At 40.5% G+C, this 16,828-nt stretch overlaps 1 protein-coding gene across 1 annotated transcript in view; it reads right to left on the bottom strand.

The window, feature by feature from the left end:
* Positions 1–288: 288 nt before the first annotated feature.
* LOC311267050 (retinal-specific phospholipid-transporting ATPase ABCA4-like) overlaps positions 289–16,828 on the bottom strand; it is a gene marked incomplete at its 5' end in the record, with an annotated part of 38,627 nt that continues 22,087 nt past the window's right edge. Inside the window, 27 exons of the mRNA XM_084369858.1 lie at positions 289–1,078; positions 1,479–1,728; positions 2,410–2,502; positions 2,721–2,824; positions 3,121–3,255; positions 3,489–3,630; positions 4,599–4,705; positions 5,068–5,130; positions 6,431–6,551; positions 6,690–6,819; positions 7,044–7,167; positions 8,968–9,115; positions 9,220–9,335; positions 9,430–9,607; positions 10,298–10,467; positions 10,782–10,856; positions 10,945–11,050; positions 11,149–11,181; positions 11,385–11,666; positions 11,988–12,086; positions 12,206–12,330; positions 12,434–12,606; positions 13,376–13,423; positions 13,669–13,723; positions 15,556–15,761; positions 16,297–16,402; positions 16,568–16,749. Of these exons, the coding sequence (XP_084225984.1) occupies positions 962–1,078; positions 1,479–1,728; positions 2,410–2,502; positions 2,721–2,824; positions 3,121–3,255; positions 3,489–3,630; positions 4,599–4,705; positions 5,068–5,130; positions 6,431–6,551; positions 6,690–6,819; positions 7,044–7,167; positions 8,968–9,115; positions 9,220–9,335; positions 9,430–9,607; positions 10,298–10,467; positions 10,782–10,856; positions 10,945–11,050; positions 11,149–11,181; positions 11,385–11,666; positions 11,988–12,086; positions 12,206–12,330; positions 12,434–12,606; positions 13,376–13,423; positions 13,669–13,723; positions 15,556–15,761; positions 16,297–16,402; positions 16,568–16,749 (3,488 nt within the window). The 3' untranslated portion in view covers positions 289–961. The remainder of the gene's footprint in view (positions 1,079–1,478; positions 1,729–2,409; positions 2,503–2,720; positions 2,825–3,120; positions 3,256–3,488; positions 3,631–4,598; positions 4,706–5,067; positions 5,131–6,430; positions 6,552–6,689; positions 6,820–7,043; positions 7,168–8,967; positions 9,116–9,219; positions 9,336–9,429; positions 9,608–10,297; positions 10,468–10,781; positions 10,857–10,944; positions 11,051–11,148; positions 11,182–11,384; positions 11,667–11,987; positions 12,087–12,205; positions 12,331–12,433; positions 12,607–13,375; positions 13,424–13,668; positions 13,724–15,555; positions 15,762–16,296; positions 16,403–16,567; positions 16,750–16,828) is intronic.

Consider the following 16,828-nt stretch of genomic DNA (forward strand, 5'->3'; position numbering starts at 1 on the left):
TTGTGACAAGCCACTCAGCGCAGTGTCGCCTTGGCCCTGATGCAAAGCTATCTCTCAGCCACCCTACTGACCTGCAGCAGCTTTCTTAGCTCTCAGTGGAGGTCAGTGGGGTTAATTTAGGCTGGAAAAGACTTTCAACTCCAGAGTAGCATCCCGTAGCTTTAAGGGAAGCATGGGGGCCTATATATTTATATATATTTAAGAAATACTTCACTTCACTTATACATTATGAAACTTTGGACTGTTTTATTTGTATGATTGCAGTACAAATCAGCTAACACTGTGTAGAGCATGAAATATAAAGCATGTTAAAGTTTTATTCGGGCAGATACAAAATATTATTCCTCTTTATTTCCAGCTAAACTTATCTAATTACCTTTTTTTCCCCTCAAATTTAAATCTTCAAGAGGAATATTTTGTACTGACATTGGAGAACAACATATCATGGTGATGTACTGTATGAAACACAGCAGACGAATAAATAATTGAATGCACAGCAATAAATGACTGAAAAGTATAGAAGCGATAGTGTTTTGGAAAAAAACAACAACCAACATGACATTTGTTTACATACAGTATGTCACATAAAATTGAGGTGAGTGCGTTAATGTAAACATTTAAAAAAAAATACTGCTTCTAAGGTGCTTGAATATTCTTTAAACATACAATATGTACAAATGTTTACAAGCCAATCAATCTAAGCATAATATATCTCCCTTCTCTGTATATTAGATAAATAACCAGCTGTTTTTACATCACAGATAGACATGGCTTGTATAGTTTATCTGTGACCGGTAAAATGAACTGTTTCACTTTGGCAGGTAACTGGCCAGGCTCAACTCTACCCTAAAAAGCAGTTTGGCTAGTAAAATATTTAAAGTGGCTTTTAAATTGTGGAATGTGAAAAGTTATAACACTGCCCTGCAGAGTCTGTGTTTCTGAACATTTACAGGCGGCAGGTTCATGTTTTCCTCTGAACAGGCGAGATCTTGATGTCTTTTCTTCCACCCACTGTTCGTCTGTGTAACGTAACGTCATCGTCCTCTCCGGTCTGTAGCTTGGCAAAGTTGACGAACACCTGCACAACAGACAAACTGATTCAGGACAGAATAAAAGCTTTTTGGACTGCTTGAGATAGTAAAAGGACCATAATGTATCCGCTCAGGACTGAAAGTTGTAATGTACTGATTTCAGACAAAAAGATTTAACTGCTGTTTTTTTTTTTTTCAAAAAATGGCATAGCTGAAGAAATGTAACTGTTGTGTTTAAAGAGGAGAAAACATCTCTAAATATTGAATCTGGTGAAAGGTTTGGTTGTTCTGCCCCTAAATCCCCTGAGACCTACACACTGGACCTTTAATAAGTTATCGGTTGGTGATGTGATTCACAAATCAGGACAAATTCCCTCCGGTTTATTGAACAAAGGTTGGCATTCTTTGGTCACTTCCCCTTCTGTCATTGTCTTGGTTCATATGTACCTGGTCCAGTGTTGTCTGGGAAACAGAGTAGTCTTCGATGCTGAGCCTCTCTTTATTGGCCACCACCAGCTGAAATATCCTGGCGAGGGAAGAGGAGGCGATCTCGTACTGCAGCGTGTTGTAGTGCTTCTCCCGCTGAACACAGCCGGGGAAGGAGCTCTCCATGAAACTCTCAACGGGCTCCAGATCCGGGGACAAGCCCGCCTTAGCTGCCTTGATTTTCATAGTCACTACGTAGCCGTCACCAAATCTAAATCAAGGAAACACAGCATGAAGATATCAGACAAGACCATAATTTAGACATTGAATCCACTAGTTGTACTACATTGAAATAATTATTTTATTTGCGGTGGTTTCTTCATTGTGGAACAAAAATTCAAAACAATATTATCGCATAGTTGTTGCAAAACTTATCGATACCCAGAGGAGCAAGTAAGAAAAAAGGTTCTGGTGATCCATTTTCTAAATCTGATATACACCGCTTTCTCTCCTGCGTTTAAAAACAAATGAAAAGTGTTTTGCCAAAATAATCTTCTGAATTCAATTTTTTTCTATATATATATACTGGAAAAAATGCCACTGCGAAAAATGTCCATTGTCTGAACTCAATACTAACCTTTATCATGGTTTGCAATGTTTTAATTATTGTAAAAACAACCATGACTTTTATTAAAATGTATTCAAGACACATCGCAGATTTTTCTTCAAACTACGAAAAGGAAGAGTCTCAGGAGAGTTTTGACTGTCAATGCATGCTGGGAAGTCTGTTAAGTTGATTGAACTCTGTGCACTAGCTCAATACTAGCTATATTGAAAATTATTTTCGGAACATACATTTACTGCACATGTTTTGATGCTGAGAAATGTTTTATGATGTTTAAATTCTACCCAAACACTATACAAGCCTGCTAAAATACAGAAAACCCCTTACTTGTATTTGAGATGCTGGATGGTACCCAGACACTTGAAGGTCCCATTGACCATGATGGCCAGCCGAGTGCAGAGGGCCTCACACTCCTCCATACTGGTGGGAAACATTCATAATCAATCTTTATTTTTACTGCTGCTGTTTCATGTCTATGATCCATAAATCATCATTTCATAGATCTCTATGGTGAAATCAACCAAATGCTACACTAGTCATGATTTCATCGAGAGTCGCTGGCAGCAGAGTTAACTGTGTTTGGTCAGCTGCTGCAGCAGATGTGTGCTGTGGATTAATTTCATTATTAGATGTCGGACCTGTGTGAAGTGAGCACCACGGCCCTGCCGTCCTGAATGACACTCATGATGGCGTTCCACAGGAAGCGTCGAGAGTGGGGGTCCATCCCCGTCGTGGGCTCGTCCTAAACGCACACAGCCACAAACAAACAAACAAACTTGACTCTCTGAGCACATAATTCCATATGAACAGAGACCAAATCCTTATCTCTATCAGCATATGGCAAAGATCTCAGATTTATGCCAATTTGAATTGAACTGCGCAGTTTCCTGCCAATGTATAAAACATTCGAGGCCAGGCTTGACTGAACCCATATGGCTTCCCATCTGGATCCATAGACCATTTCATTGATAAATCCCTGCATAAAACCCAAAAACCCAAACAATGGGCTCGTGAGCTCCTCGTCATTGGCTAACTCACAAGCAGCACCAGCGCTGGGCAACCAATCATTGCAATGGCTGTGGAGAGTTTGCGCTTGTTGCCTCCACTGTAGGTCCCTGCGCAGCGGCTGGCATATTCTGTCAGACCCAGCTTCTGGATGCCCCACTCTGCCACCTACAGGGAGAAGGGAAATACTGAAATTACATTTTTAGGATTGGCAAACCTGCATTGTTTAACTGAGCCCTTTGTCACAATTGTACAGCATAATTAAAAGGACACAGAGCACAATGTACTAAACAAAACCAAAGTCAACAAAATGCAGCGCTGAGCCAGACAGTAGTTGCGTTTAGACAGCAGAATGAAACATCCTTAGACGGCGGATGCAAAGCAGCCGGAGTCCGACTCACTCTGGGGATCTCTGACTCAGGTACCCCTCTGAGACGAGCGTACAGGTACAGATGCTCCCTGCCAGTCAGGAGCTCGTCGATGGCATCAAACTGAGGACAGTAGCCCATGTTCTGGTGCACGTCCAGAATCTCATTCAGGATGCTACAAAACAAGACACAAAAGGCCACTCATCACAGCGAGACAACAGTGAAAATAATAATAATAAAAACAAACATTTAACTATTCTTAATGGAGTTAGATTGATTAAAACATCCAGAACTAAGAGGAAGCTGATTCATCCGAATAGAATTATGTAAAAACTGAACAAAACTAAACAAAAACAGTGCAAAAATGACAATTAATCTGGTTGCCAATTAAATATATTATTATTATGTCTGATTCTGATACATTTCAGTTACTGAATTATGTTATTTGTCCCTTCTTTGTGAAATGTATGATACTTTAAACTCTTTAGGCTTCAAAATATCCTTCAAATTAAAGAATCTGAGAAAGAATAATGACTCTTTTGTAGGATTGCCCACGTATCACATCCACACTGAGGCCAGGACCTGTGGGGAGGGGTCATGAGTGCATATTGCTTTATTTTAAGTTTGAGAACAACTGTAATAGATGGTTGGTGAAAATGGCTGTTAGCCCAGACTTTCATTAATCTGGGATTTAATGGAGTTTTTAGTGTTCATAAATGGTGCAAATGCAGTTTGATGGGCTTATTCACCCTGACAAGAATTCTGAGTGGGCATGTCTGAATTGTTGGCATTGAAATCGGATGCTTAAAAGACAAAATATCACTTTGGGTTAGCTCCACAACAAACATTTATTTGATACTTCAATCGCTGATTGATCAAGCCCTCTTCCCTAGCTTTTTTTTCTTTTTAGAGGACCACATGGGGTGTTTTTATAGCCAGATAGTGTCATCAAACAGAATTATGTCACATTGACCTTCCCGTGTTTAAACTTTCTAACTCACTGGACTGTTTCTGGTCCTCTCCCATCTGGAACTGTGTGCAGGATAAACCAAAAGCATTTCACAAATACCATCTGATCCAGCCCCGAACAGAGTCTGTGTTCTATCGACCATGTAGGGACATTTTTGACCGATCTTTATGTACCTGTAACCGGCCACGGTCGCCTCCCCGGAGCTGACATCAGTGTCACCAGTCAGCATTTTGAAGGTCGTTGTCTTTCCAGCTCCGTTAACTCCCAAGAGACCAAAACACTGGCAGGACAAAAGACAATCAGGCCTTTTGAGGACACATGCTGTCGAAATGCGCTTATAGAGAATTACTTCTTATGTTATAATCTATTTGGCTTCATGAATTGAGGAATCTCCTTGTATATGGATGCATTGATAAAGGAAATTGAACAGAAATATAACAAACACACCCAGACAAAATGAAACCAAATAAATATACTTCATCATCTGGCTGCTGACGGTGAAAGACAACTATATTATCTGCAACAGTCTGCAGCTTCATCCGTGCTAGACTTACTTGAGCAAACACCAGCAGAGAAAACTAGAGTTGTACAAATAAAAGAGACAGCAGTAGCTCACGCTGTAAATGAACTCAGTGACTTTACCTCTCCTGCAGGGACACCGACACAAATCCGGTCCACAGCTGCCCTCTTCCTGCCCACATACGTCTGTGCAGAGAAGACAGGGAAACAATATTCCATTTGTGTCGTACTTTTTAAAAGACAGCAAAGATTAAAGGTAAAAAAGCAATAAGATACAAAATACATACAAACAAAATATGTTTCTGCAGCATTAATCTGTCTGCTTAAACTCTCCTAATCCTGTAATTGTTTGTTCTGCACTGTAAATATGCTTTAATTTTTCCATATTGTACAATTAGAGATTACTGAGAGAATTCTTGAATGTGTATTAGTGACAATGCAAGGGAAATTATTAAGTCCTTTATTTACATCTGAAAGAATATGAAAATATACAGCCAGGTTGTCAGGTACTAAAGGTTTTAATCCAGTATGACTTAAACTGCCCGCAGCTGTAAAGAAATGATCATTTATTTCCATTATCTGTTTCTTTATATTCTGTTAGAGACTGTGTAAAAAATACTGAGGTGGCAAGGAGAGTCTTATAAAATGTGTGTCTGTTAAGTTTTATATTTACCCTTCATGGAAAAAAAACTACAATAGCCTAAAACCAACATCAGAAAATGTTTTTTGTCAAACATCCCTCTGTTATTTGATGACGAGCTTCTGATCAATGAAGCCTTTAACAGCCACTGACTGAGTGAAGTGACCCACGTACCCACTCTATTGGTGCTGACAGACTTTTCGTTCCAGAATGAATAATAAAGAAATATGATTCACGGAAGAAATTCAAAGAGCAAAAGTTGAATCGCTCCTACCTTCACTCAATATAGTCTGCCCTCCTTCAAGCAAAATTTTGCTCTTTTCTGAGCCTTTATTTCAGAAATCATGACGTTAATGTAACTTTTTAAAGGTTCATTTGTTTCTGCCTTAGAAAAGAGAGGCCTGTTGGGAATGTGTTATTTTGCCTACATTGTTGTGTTGTGTACTGCTGCGTCTGTGTTATACCTTCGTTGGTATTCTTTTAATTTATTTTGCTTCTTTTTTTCTATTTCTTTTCAGGTATTCGCCTGAGGGAAACCTGTAGTTTATTGCTATCTATTTTTTTGTATCCAGCACCAAATCCACTGAGGTTTCATGGAAATGCCTCAATATATTCCTTCCTCCTTTTCTTTGACTATTCATTCAACATTAAAGTCGGATGGATGAAAGGATAAATTAAATAAATATAGCTGAGGTTGAACTTATAAAAACAAATTAAATCACAATAATGAATGCCCAGAAATACACCAAGGAGCTTATATGAGATACAAGTCTTTGACGGTGTAAAGTATAATGTGAAATTATATAGGCGTAATTATATAGGCATCATGGAGTCAGCCATTTTTACCTTAGCGAGGTCTCTGATCTGCAGGATGTCGGTCTTGCTCCCTCCATCATAAATTCTCTGCCTCTCTGCTGCCACATCATCGTCCTCATCATGTGTTGAAGTCTGCTTGTAATCTGATAACCTGAAGGGGAGAGAAGCAGCTAGTACAACAGTGCCTCTGACCCTGTGTGGAAGTATTTTCCTGATCAAGTCAAGACACTGGTGTAATAAGAGGAAAATATTCTGCGTATATAGACTTTTACACTGATCAGTCCCTTACCAGTGGTCTAAGAAGAACCGGTACTGGATCAGAAGATTGAGAATAAAGTAGACCAAGCCTTCTACTGCCATGAAAGCAATGTTTTTCCCCACAAAGTCCCACCGGAAAGGGTCCTGTATGTACTCCTCACCTGAAAGCAGAGAAGAAGTCTGTACTGAGAATAAACCCTTTGTTCAGTTAGAACAAAGTCAGTGTATAAGGTATAAATCTGTAACACTTGGTAAACCATTCTCATTGGTTAATTTATGCTAAATGGTCTTTGTCACATGTTAATAAACATTAGATAATCATAAAAATAGATAATAAACAGCATTTTTATAAAGATGGAAATCTCATGGAACCACGAGTATTTACCAAATCTGGCGTAAACATCAGTAACAGCCTGGTTCATGGCCATGTCTATCAGTCCTCGCCCCAGGCAGAAGTGAGGCAGCACCAGCAGGCCTTTCTTTAGCCACTCATTGAACATCAGCAAAGACTGGCAACATACACACACACAAACACACACACACACATTCAATTCACATTTCACTTGAGGGCAGAATTAATAGAGCATCAGTATCCAATATACACATTAAAATAATAAACTAAATTAAACCTGTGAATCATTTCTAAATATGTTGACTCTCTGCAGCATCAACCCTGCTCTGTGTTCTCCAACAGCTCACACAAACAAGACAATTAAATGCACTGGAAACTCCAAACGCCCAGCATACCGTTGGTTTTTACTCATTATTATTTAAATGTAAAGACTGGATGAAAACACAAACTTCACTCAAAGCAGAAAACGTGTGCAGCACATGGCTCGTCCAACTTTAAAGGTGCAATATGTAAGAATTTGAGTTAAAAACATTCAAAAATTAACTAAAAGTATCGACAGAATGTGAATAACATTTCTGACATTATGACATTTCTGTATTGTGTTGCAAAGATTTATACTGAAGTTAGCATGCTAACCAGCTAGCCCCGACTCGTCCCGATCTAAAGCCCCTGTGTTTGTGTAAACACCAGCACTCTCTTCATTCTCTGAACTCCCAGGTCGAAACAAGGACGTTACATTAAATCTGGACACAGTGTTGCAGGCGGAGCCCAGTCAATTCCTATGAAAGCTGCTCCGTGGCGTTTTAAAGCCAATTGTGATTTCCTGGGTATGAAAACCTAATCCACGTGCGGGAACATATAAAGCATCCTGTTCTGTCTCTGCCAAAACCTAAATACTGAATCTATTTCCCACCATGGCACATACAGTCATTAAGGGAATGATTCTAAGTTGTCTGTAAAAGCTCAGACAAATAATCACAGGAGTGCAGAATGATTTATTGTTGGTAACCTCGCAAAAATATTGCGGCGGTGGTTCTCTCATGAGTCACCTGTTACGCGATTTATCAGTGAGAGCTGAGAAGAGGAGTACAGATGTGCAGTGGAGAGGAGCATCTGGCAATAATAACATTTATTTTTGACATAGCAGGAAGTCACCTGTTACCATGACAGCAGCATCTGTGCCCTTTTGCACCTACTTCTCCTTAAAGACACACCGACCATGCCAAATCTGTTTAAACACTTGACAGAGTGACTGTTGGCAGTTGTCATGGCTGTCTTGTCTCATCAGCCCTTCTGCTCCCCCAGCTGCGCCACAAAATTAATCAGTCGGTGTCTATATCTACTGTATAGCTGCTGTTTGCTGTATACATAAGCTTTGGTTTAGTTTCACTGCTCTCATAAACCCTGTTTCCATCTGCAGCAGGCAGCTGTCTCCAGCAAAAAAAGCTCTGATAAACCCACTGCACGCTGCCTCCTCAGCACCAAACAGCAGACAGACTATAGCTGGCAAACATATTGAAATATTCAGCCACTGAAGAGCCAGATACGTTCCTCAGGAGTTGTTCGAGACCCAGGAGAGGCTAAAGAAGACTGAATATTGGACTCAGCCAGCCAGAAACACGATTCCAAATGAATGCTCATTTTGCTTTGTGTCTGCTGGATGTATAAATAAACATATATTGGTGTTTACAGCTTGTTCTACGACCTCCAAGCTTTCAAGAACTCAATACTGTTTTAATTTGCACATTTACTAATCAATACACTCAACGGTGAGCCTCTCTGCCCCTTAACGGTTGTTACTGTATGAGTTATTTTCTGCAAAAAGAGCCAACACGTCCAGCACTACAACACAGCACACCTAAATGTATCTGCCTCTTATGAAAGAGCTGTATTTGTTGAATTAAAGACCAATTAATAGAAATCATGAGTTTTCTCTTGCAATACCACATGTCCTCACCCGATTGTTTTCAAAAAGCTCCAGGATGAAGGTGATGGCGCTGCTGTTGATGCCGATGAATAGGTTGATGCAGGACAGCGACACATATGCAGTACTGGGGATGTTGAATATGTAGGACATGGGATACATCATGGGCGTCACTGACCACCTGTAAGACAGCAGAATCAGAGAGAAGAGTGATATTTCACAAACAATTCCATTCAGGTTTTTTATTATTATTAAAAAAACAGATTAAATGACAGAAAGCCTTACCCATATAACAGAAGCAGTGCTATAAGTGCTGGCAGGTTGGACGGTGACGTGTAACACTTTTTGTCAAAAGCCATGAAAATGCCAACCACCATTGCAGTGCTGAGGCAGTAGTTAACCTTGGGGAGAAATAAAGCATTCACATGAGAAATGAATAGAAAGAAACAATGATTATACAGCAATAACCTCTGTCTCCAACCTTGCTGGACTTACCATGTCCCAGAAGAAGTTGGCCACCCAGTACACTAAAGGGCTGACCCCACTGACAAACTGCAGGTGCTTGGCCTTGGTCACACGCTCCTGGATGAGGTAGAGAACGAAGCTGGCGGGGATGAAGGACATGGCGAAAATAACACAGATCGCCACCACGGCGTCTACTGAAGTGGTCAACCTGAAGGGAGAAGCAGAAGAGACAGAAATGTAAATCATTATATACAGAGATGGTGCCTTTCATGAGTTTTATAATTAAAACAAAAAAATAAAACTGAGACAGTCATTTTTCACACGTAGGCTCAGGAGGAGCCTTCGTCCAATACTACTATCACTGTCATCTTTATGATTGCATGATGATGGATGAGAGTAGTATAGTATAACTTATTTATAACTTATTTTACATTGTTTTAGTCTTTGTTTTGTTGTCCCTCGCCTATTTTTCTTCTTTTTTTTTCGTCTTCATATAAAACATTGTGGGAATGTCATACATATGACCGTCAGATGAAATATAAAGTGAATGTATGTAAGATCTTGCATCCTTACAATAAAGTACATTAGAAAATAATGACTTTTTCTTCTCACTGTACTTTTTTTTTTAAACTTCTTTTTAACTTTCTTTAACTGTATTTTATTATCATTGTTTTTTTTACTACCATATGTTCAGTTTGAGGGAAAGTTGATTGATTTATCTCATCCCGCCCCCTCTGAAGTTCACTTCAGTTATAAATGTACATTGTGTTAAATGCATTAAAGCAATTAATACATGTTTTAAACAATTATTTCGGTGTGTATGTTATCTTATGTTATGTTATTAAAAATATAAATACAATATATTGAAAAAATAGAAACATCTAACGGTAACACTCACACTGTGACTTCTGAAAGCTGCTCTTTGGTGAGGTTCAGAGGATGGTTGATGGCGGTGATGCCAAACTCAACAGGTTTGGCGGATGGAGGCAGGAGGGCCCGCAGGATGGCGTTATTAGCCACGTTCATGAAGGCCACCATGGCGTGCCAGCCTTTGTTATTATACCACACCTGACAGAGGAGAGCACAGGAAATTGAACGCTACGACTTGCTAATTGCAGTCCTGATGCACAATATAGCCGGGCTGACCTTCGTCATATATAAAACCTTTGTTACCTCGCTGTAAGTGGAAAGGAAAGCTATTACATCGAGCACTTACAGCCGTCAGTCAACATCTCTGAGATGTTAACAGACTTTATAGATAAAAAATTCATAATATAAAAGCATAGCAGCAGCAGCGGTAGATGCCAGAACAGCAACAGTGAGTATTTGCAGATCATTTCTGCCACTTGCTGGTGCGATATTTGTATCCTGCCCACACCTACCTTTATGTTGAATTCACTCTCCATGTATCGTAAGAAAGGACCGATCTCCCGCAGTGCGAGCCGAGAGTAGTGACCCTGTGAAAGACAAAACTCATTATGAGAAACTGACATAATGAACCTCACAGAGGGCATTCATGAACAAAAACAAGCAGTGAGTACCCACCGCTGTGATGTTGAGCATTCGTCCCAGTTGGTGGAAAACACCCTGGATGTCTTTGGGGTTGACGTCCAGGATGGGAAGCTGTCCTCCCACTGACAGACCTCCATATCTGAGGACAGAGAATATGTACACTCAGTGTCCAACATCGACGACTCAAGATTCAGACTGACAGAAAGAGACTTGGAGCAGTAAAGTGCAAATTATTACCTTTGTTCATTCACCCAGTATTTGCTCTTCAAACTGTGAAATGAAATTCAGAATTGAATCAGACAGGAAGACAGTTATTCAGATGAAGAGAAAGTGGTCAAACAAATTATTCATGGCTTGTTGTAGCATTTTTATAAAGCTTGAAGGTCTTTCTGTGCAGACTGTTTTTCTTTTATTATGTTCTTAATATATTTGAGGGATTTAACACTTGTTTTTTTTTTTTTTATTATCCCTACCTGGTTCTGATGAGATTGGGGTAGGTTTTAACCAGATAGTCGGAGATGTTCCTGTCTGTCAGGTCCAGCATCGTGTCTCCTGTGGCCTCGAGTCGTTGGCGAGGCGGCAGGCCCCCGGCTCCAGCGGGACAGATGGGCATCATGGTAAGCTTCTTACTGGTGCTGCACTGGCAGGAAGGAGACGGGTTCCTCTGGGTCCACTCGGGACTCAGCAAGATGTTGCTGACCACAGGAGAGGCATCGGGATACTCCCACTCTGATGTGCTGTTACTACAGGACATTCTGGAGGGAGAAAAGTGGAGAAATGCAGCAAAGAGTGCAGCAATGGTGGGAGAAGTATTTGGATCTTTTATTTAAGTAAAAGTCCTGCATTTAAAATATTACTTTAGTGGAAACAGACAACTGATGATGATGTAGGATGACTGGAGGTTCAAAATGTCATTTTCAAAAGAGATTAAGACTAGCAGGTGAAATGTCTGCAGTTTTACTTTAACATTTTTAAGTCTGCATGAGTTGAAAATGTTTGAATGCTGCAGGATTTCTGTAACAGTCATTTTGAATTCAGTAAATCCAATAAAGATGGACTCGTGTCCTCATACTCACCCTAGCGGTTCGCCCTCCATGCAGCGTGTCCCCAGGCCTGGCATTTGCAGCAAGCGCTCCGTGAAGCGCTTCATTTTGGGGTCAAACGCCTGCTCGTTACTAAATCGGGATGAGTAAATGTAAGATCAATATTGGTCAGTGTTTATGTGATACATAACTGATGGTTTATCTAGAGCTAGTGTCTTGTAGCAATCACAGTGTTTGTCTTGACGTCTGACCTGAAGAAGGTGAACTGCTGTCCGTACATCCAGGGCGTCAGAGTCAGACTCGGATACTCTCCGAACGGAGGGACGATCATGGTGAAGATCAGAGCGATGAGGACAAAACTGGCAGGAAGGACGATCTGAAACCCCCAAAAATAGTTATCGAGCAGTGGTGGAGGAAGAATTCAGATCCTGTTCTAAAGTAAAAGCAATAAGACCACACTGTGAACATGTGAACTGTACCTGTGCCATGAAGTCCTTCTGGCTCCTGATGGCGTGGTGAAACCTCTTCACCAGCAGCGCATGGAACTGCTTCAGGATCAGAGTGGCCCCTTTCACCTGCCGGGAGCCCTTCCCTGCACTGCTGTCTGATGCACCATGGGTAACGCCGTTAGTCTCCATCACACCATTATGTCCTGCAATCAACAAGAAAACATACAGTAAAGTATTGCACATGAACGATTGACATTTAGAAAGCATTTGCTAGAGAGGCAGTGGTAATCCTGAGTAAGGCATCTAAACGCATCTGAGCTTTTCCTGGGCAGCAGCTGACAACTAATAGGTAGCAGTGCTGTGCTCGAAAAGAGCAGGCATGCAGAAAAAGCTTTCTAAATACAGACTAAGAACATCGGCATAATAGCTGCTTCGTTTTTAAATGTACAAGCGGAGCGTCTGCTCCAGATTCCAGATTACTTAAACTGCTTGGAGCTCCAAATATGTGAGGCCTACCACAATTACTGTCGTTAAATTGATCACAAAAAGCATTTTAATGTCAGAATACTGGACTTTTCGGTGATGACACTTTACAGAGGAGGTTCTCAAACTTTTTCTGACATACCATGCTTCCAAAGCCTAAAAAGGTTTGTACCCCTCAGCCCGCAATTTTTATCAGTCATTAATAATGAAAGGGGAAGCAATGAATAAAACAGGATCCAAGGTGAATTTTAGTGAAATAAAGGTCTCAAACTTTAAAAAAAAAAGGTTTTTTTGCCCAGTAAAGCAGCCCACCCACAATTTGAAAGCCCCTGCTTTTGATAATATCCAAAATGCCCACATGTGATGTGATTTCCTACAAACTTGGTCAAAAAGCAGCGATGCTTGCACATACTGATTGGCCCATGTCAAGCACATTCAATAAAAAAAAGTGTCAATTGTCAGAAATCTTTTGCCTCCCAAGACTCTGACCTTCATCACCAACTGTGTCGCATTTTCTCCGCTGTAACATCCACTGTTCTAGAGGTGGGAACACACAGGTGAGACATAAACTAAAGGGTTAAAACTGACACATGATGCACCACATCTTCACATGCACAAGACAAGTTGACACATGTTGGCGATAGGAAAGTGACACAACAATAGCAGCATAATAAAAACAGGTGTGAGGTAAATGGATTAACGACACGTTAGAGAGACGGGGCAACGGGTCAGAAACTCAATTCCAGGAAAAGGCCATGTGGAGTATCAGTGGTGGTATTTACCAGGAGTGGTGGCATTATTCGCTGCTTCTCCGTCTGCAGTGACCTTTATGAATATCTGCAGAGAGAAAAAGAAGAGCTTCCTTAAACTTTCAAAACTTTTCAGGCATTACATATATAATATCTTCCTTTAAGTTAAGTTTAATTATGTTATATGAAGTTTTTCACTTGGCTTTATTAAAACAAAAAAATATGATTAGATGTAGACAGGAGAAACTCTGTCGTCACTTACAGACTTATGGACTTATGGACAATATTATTGTCTATAATTGATTTTCTTAAGCTACTGCAAAAAAAAAAAAAAAAAAAAGACTTTTTGGTGAGAGAACTTCAACCTGTTTCCAAAACGTGTTTTAAGATTTGTATATGAATAAAATTGATTCTTGTGCACTAACACACCTCGCTATGTATTGTTTCAATATACTAATACATAGGAAATGTATCTATTTGTTTGCCATTTTCCACGTGCACATCTTGATCACACACATTTTTAAAAGATTCACTGGTTGATGGCGGAAAAAATAATCCTTGATATGAAGCTGCTTACTGAGAATTATTAAAAACATGGTACAAAAGTATCTGATTAATGATTTCTCCTTCGATTTAAGAGTGTAAACTGGTAAAAACGCATTTCTCCACAGTGCAACAGTACAATGGAATAATTTGCCCACAAACTTGAAATTGAGTGTTTCACTGGGAACGTTCGAAGTGGCCTTGAACAAATGGCTCCAAATGGAAAGAGTAAAATGTGGTTCAATTTTAATTTTGTCTTCTTATGAAAAAAGAAAACAAGAGCAGGTAGACGAAGCTATCCTGCCGCCTGCTATTTTTATTGTCATGCTGTTTTGCTGTTATGTTGTGGTTTGTTATATGTTGCACAAAGGGACCACGATGGACATAAGCCTTTGGCTTTATTGTGTTTAAGCCTTGAGATTTCTCAAGTGATAGTAGAGAGATGATCAGATGATGGTGATAGAGGTGCATCAAAGGTCCCGGCCAGATTTAAACCAGGATGTTGTGGTAAATAATAGACATGGAAGTTCTTTAACAAACGATCATTATTGGAAACAGGCAAAAATAATCCTGTGGTTGCAAGCAGACTTTTTTTTTCATAGAAAACAAGACGTCAAGGTCAGTAATAGACAACAACAACTTGTTAACATGGAGAGTTTGTGCAGTTCATATTAGGTGATTTTAACACAGAATCAAAGATTGTAGCGTCGTCCACAAGTGGTGCGCCAATCAATATATTGATACTTGGTCCCGATGTTTCTGTTCCAGGATCGACCTCTGTATTAAAAGGTTGTTATGTTATCACAGTAATTTGAGGTAAATGGATATGTCATCGCTGATCTAGTCTCAATAATATTCAATCTTTCATACACAAACTACGGCTCTATAAATGCACAAGGCGCCTCTGACAGAGAGCTGACATTGATAATGGCTGCCCGCAAAACTGTCATTTTTCAATTCTCAAAAGAGCAGCGATAGTGTTCCTGATGTTTGTGGGAGGAGTGTGAGATACTGTGGTAACACCACAAACCTCGTTAAGCATCTGAGGTTTAATTACAATACAGAATATGAAGTTTATGTAGCAGCGGTCTTCAGAGGTGCTGCTAGAGCAAGACAGACTTCAATCACTGAGTCCTTTGGCACTGGCAGCTATTATCCAGGTACAGAGAGAGAATGTGTAGCTATTGGCAACACTTATCACTGTCACTGTTGGGTCTATGCTGTGGACTTTTGTTAAGCTTAATAGCTGAAAAGCCTAAAAATAGCCCAAAGCTGATGTTATGTTCTGGAAGCTCTTATTTACCATCTCTTTCATGTGAGTGTACTGTAAATGCAGCATTAAACCCCCACACTTGTGATGTCAGGTGACGTCCCTACCTCTTCTAGTGACGTATCAGAGATGCCGAAGCTGCTGAGGCCCATGTCAGCGAGTGTCTCCTCCAGCTCCCTGAACAGGCTGGCATACGCTCGGTGTTTGAAGCCCTTATTGGGCAGCAGATAGGTCAGCTCCTGGCCGATCGTCTCGATCAGCTTGGCTTCGGGGACGTGGTGGTGGATGAGGCTTGTGATGCTCTCGATGTCCCCTGAGAGGAGAACAGAAAATCATCACTTATAGAGAGCTGAAGTGTTCCTAAAATAGCAGAAACTGAGAATAGGACAAAGGAAGGGAAACTGCTAATTGTGCCAAAAACAAAAAACAAACACTATTATAGTAAAATTGTGCCTGAATCGTTGCATCTCAAGTTTCCTCAGGCAGAATGAGGAGGGAAAGGCACGCGGGTCAATATCAACACTGAATTATAAATGTGAAATCTGTATCTGATTTACAACTTAACAAGTGGACCAGTCATGAGAATATCAGCCAGGACACACAAACACATCCCTAAAGTCACACACACACACACACACACACACACTAAGCTTTGTACTACTATACTTTAAAGGGCCTAAAAAAACACTGCTTTCTCGATCTACTTCTTACTATAAGAGATGGGTTCCTACAGTTGAAACACAGCTGAACGAGGGCCAAAAAAGGGCCGTTTCCTCAAAACCAAGAGAACACATGCACACAAACAGACGAGGAGCAGCTCATGAGTATGCAGCTACAGTAAAACTTACCATCCAGAACTCTGTCTAGATGCTGGGACTGGTTCTGAGACTGGTCTTTGTATTTGGTACAGATGGAGCAGGAACAGGAGCAGTCGGAGGCACAGTCGCAGTCGTTCTACAGGAAACAGAAGAGACGAGAACACTTTTAACAGTTTGAAAAAATCCTCCCGGAAAGCTGAAACTTTACTGGAAGAAAAGTAGGCGCTCTCTTTTGTGTGTCTCTTTGAAAACTGAGAGCAAAGATAACATACATTATGAGCTGGGAAAAGGTAAACCTCACCTCCTTTTTCCTGACATCCCTCATCCGGCGCACAAGCGTCAAATAGAAACCGACTCCGAAACAGTTCTTGAGGAAGAGGGGGGATCCACAGCAGTGCAGCTGTCCTTTGGAGATGATGGCGATGCGATCGCTCAGCAGGTCGGCCTCGTCCATGTGATGAGTGGACAGAATCACTGTCCGGCCTGCAACAAGGGTCCAACTTTTATTAAAGTGCTTTTACTGACATCTGAATCCAAGGAACATTTCAGCACATTGTGGATG

The sequence above is a fragment of the Pagrus pagrus genome, assembly GCF_965226575.1.
Source record: "Pagrus pagrus genome assembly, chromosome: 12".
Taxonomy (NCBI): Eukaryota; Metazoa; Chordata; class Actinopteri; order Spariformes; family Sparidae; genus Pagrus; species Pagrus pagrus.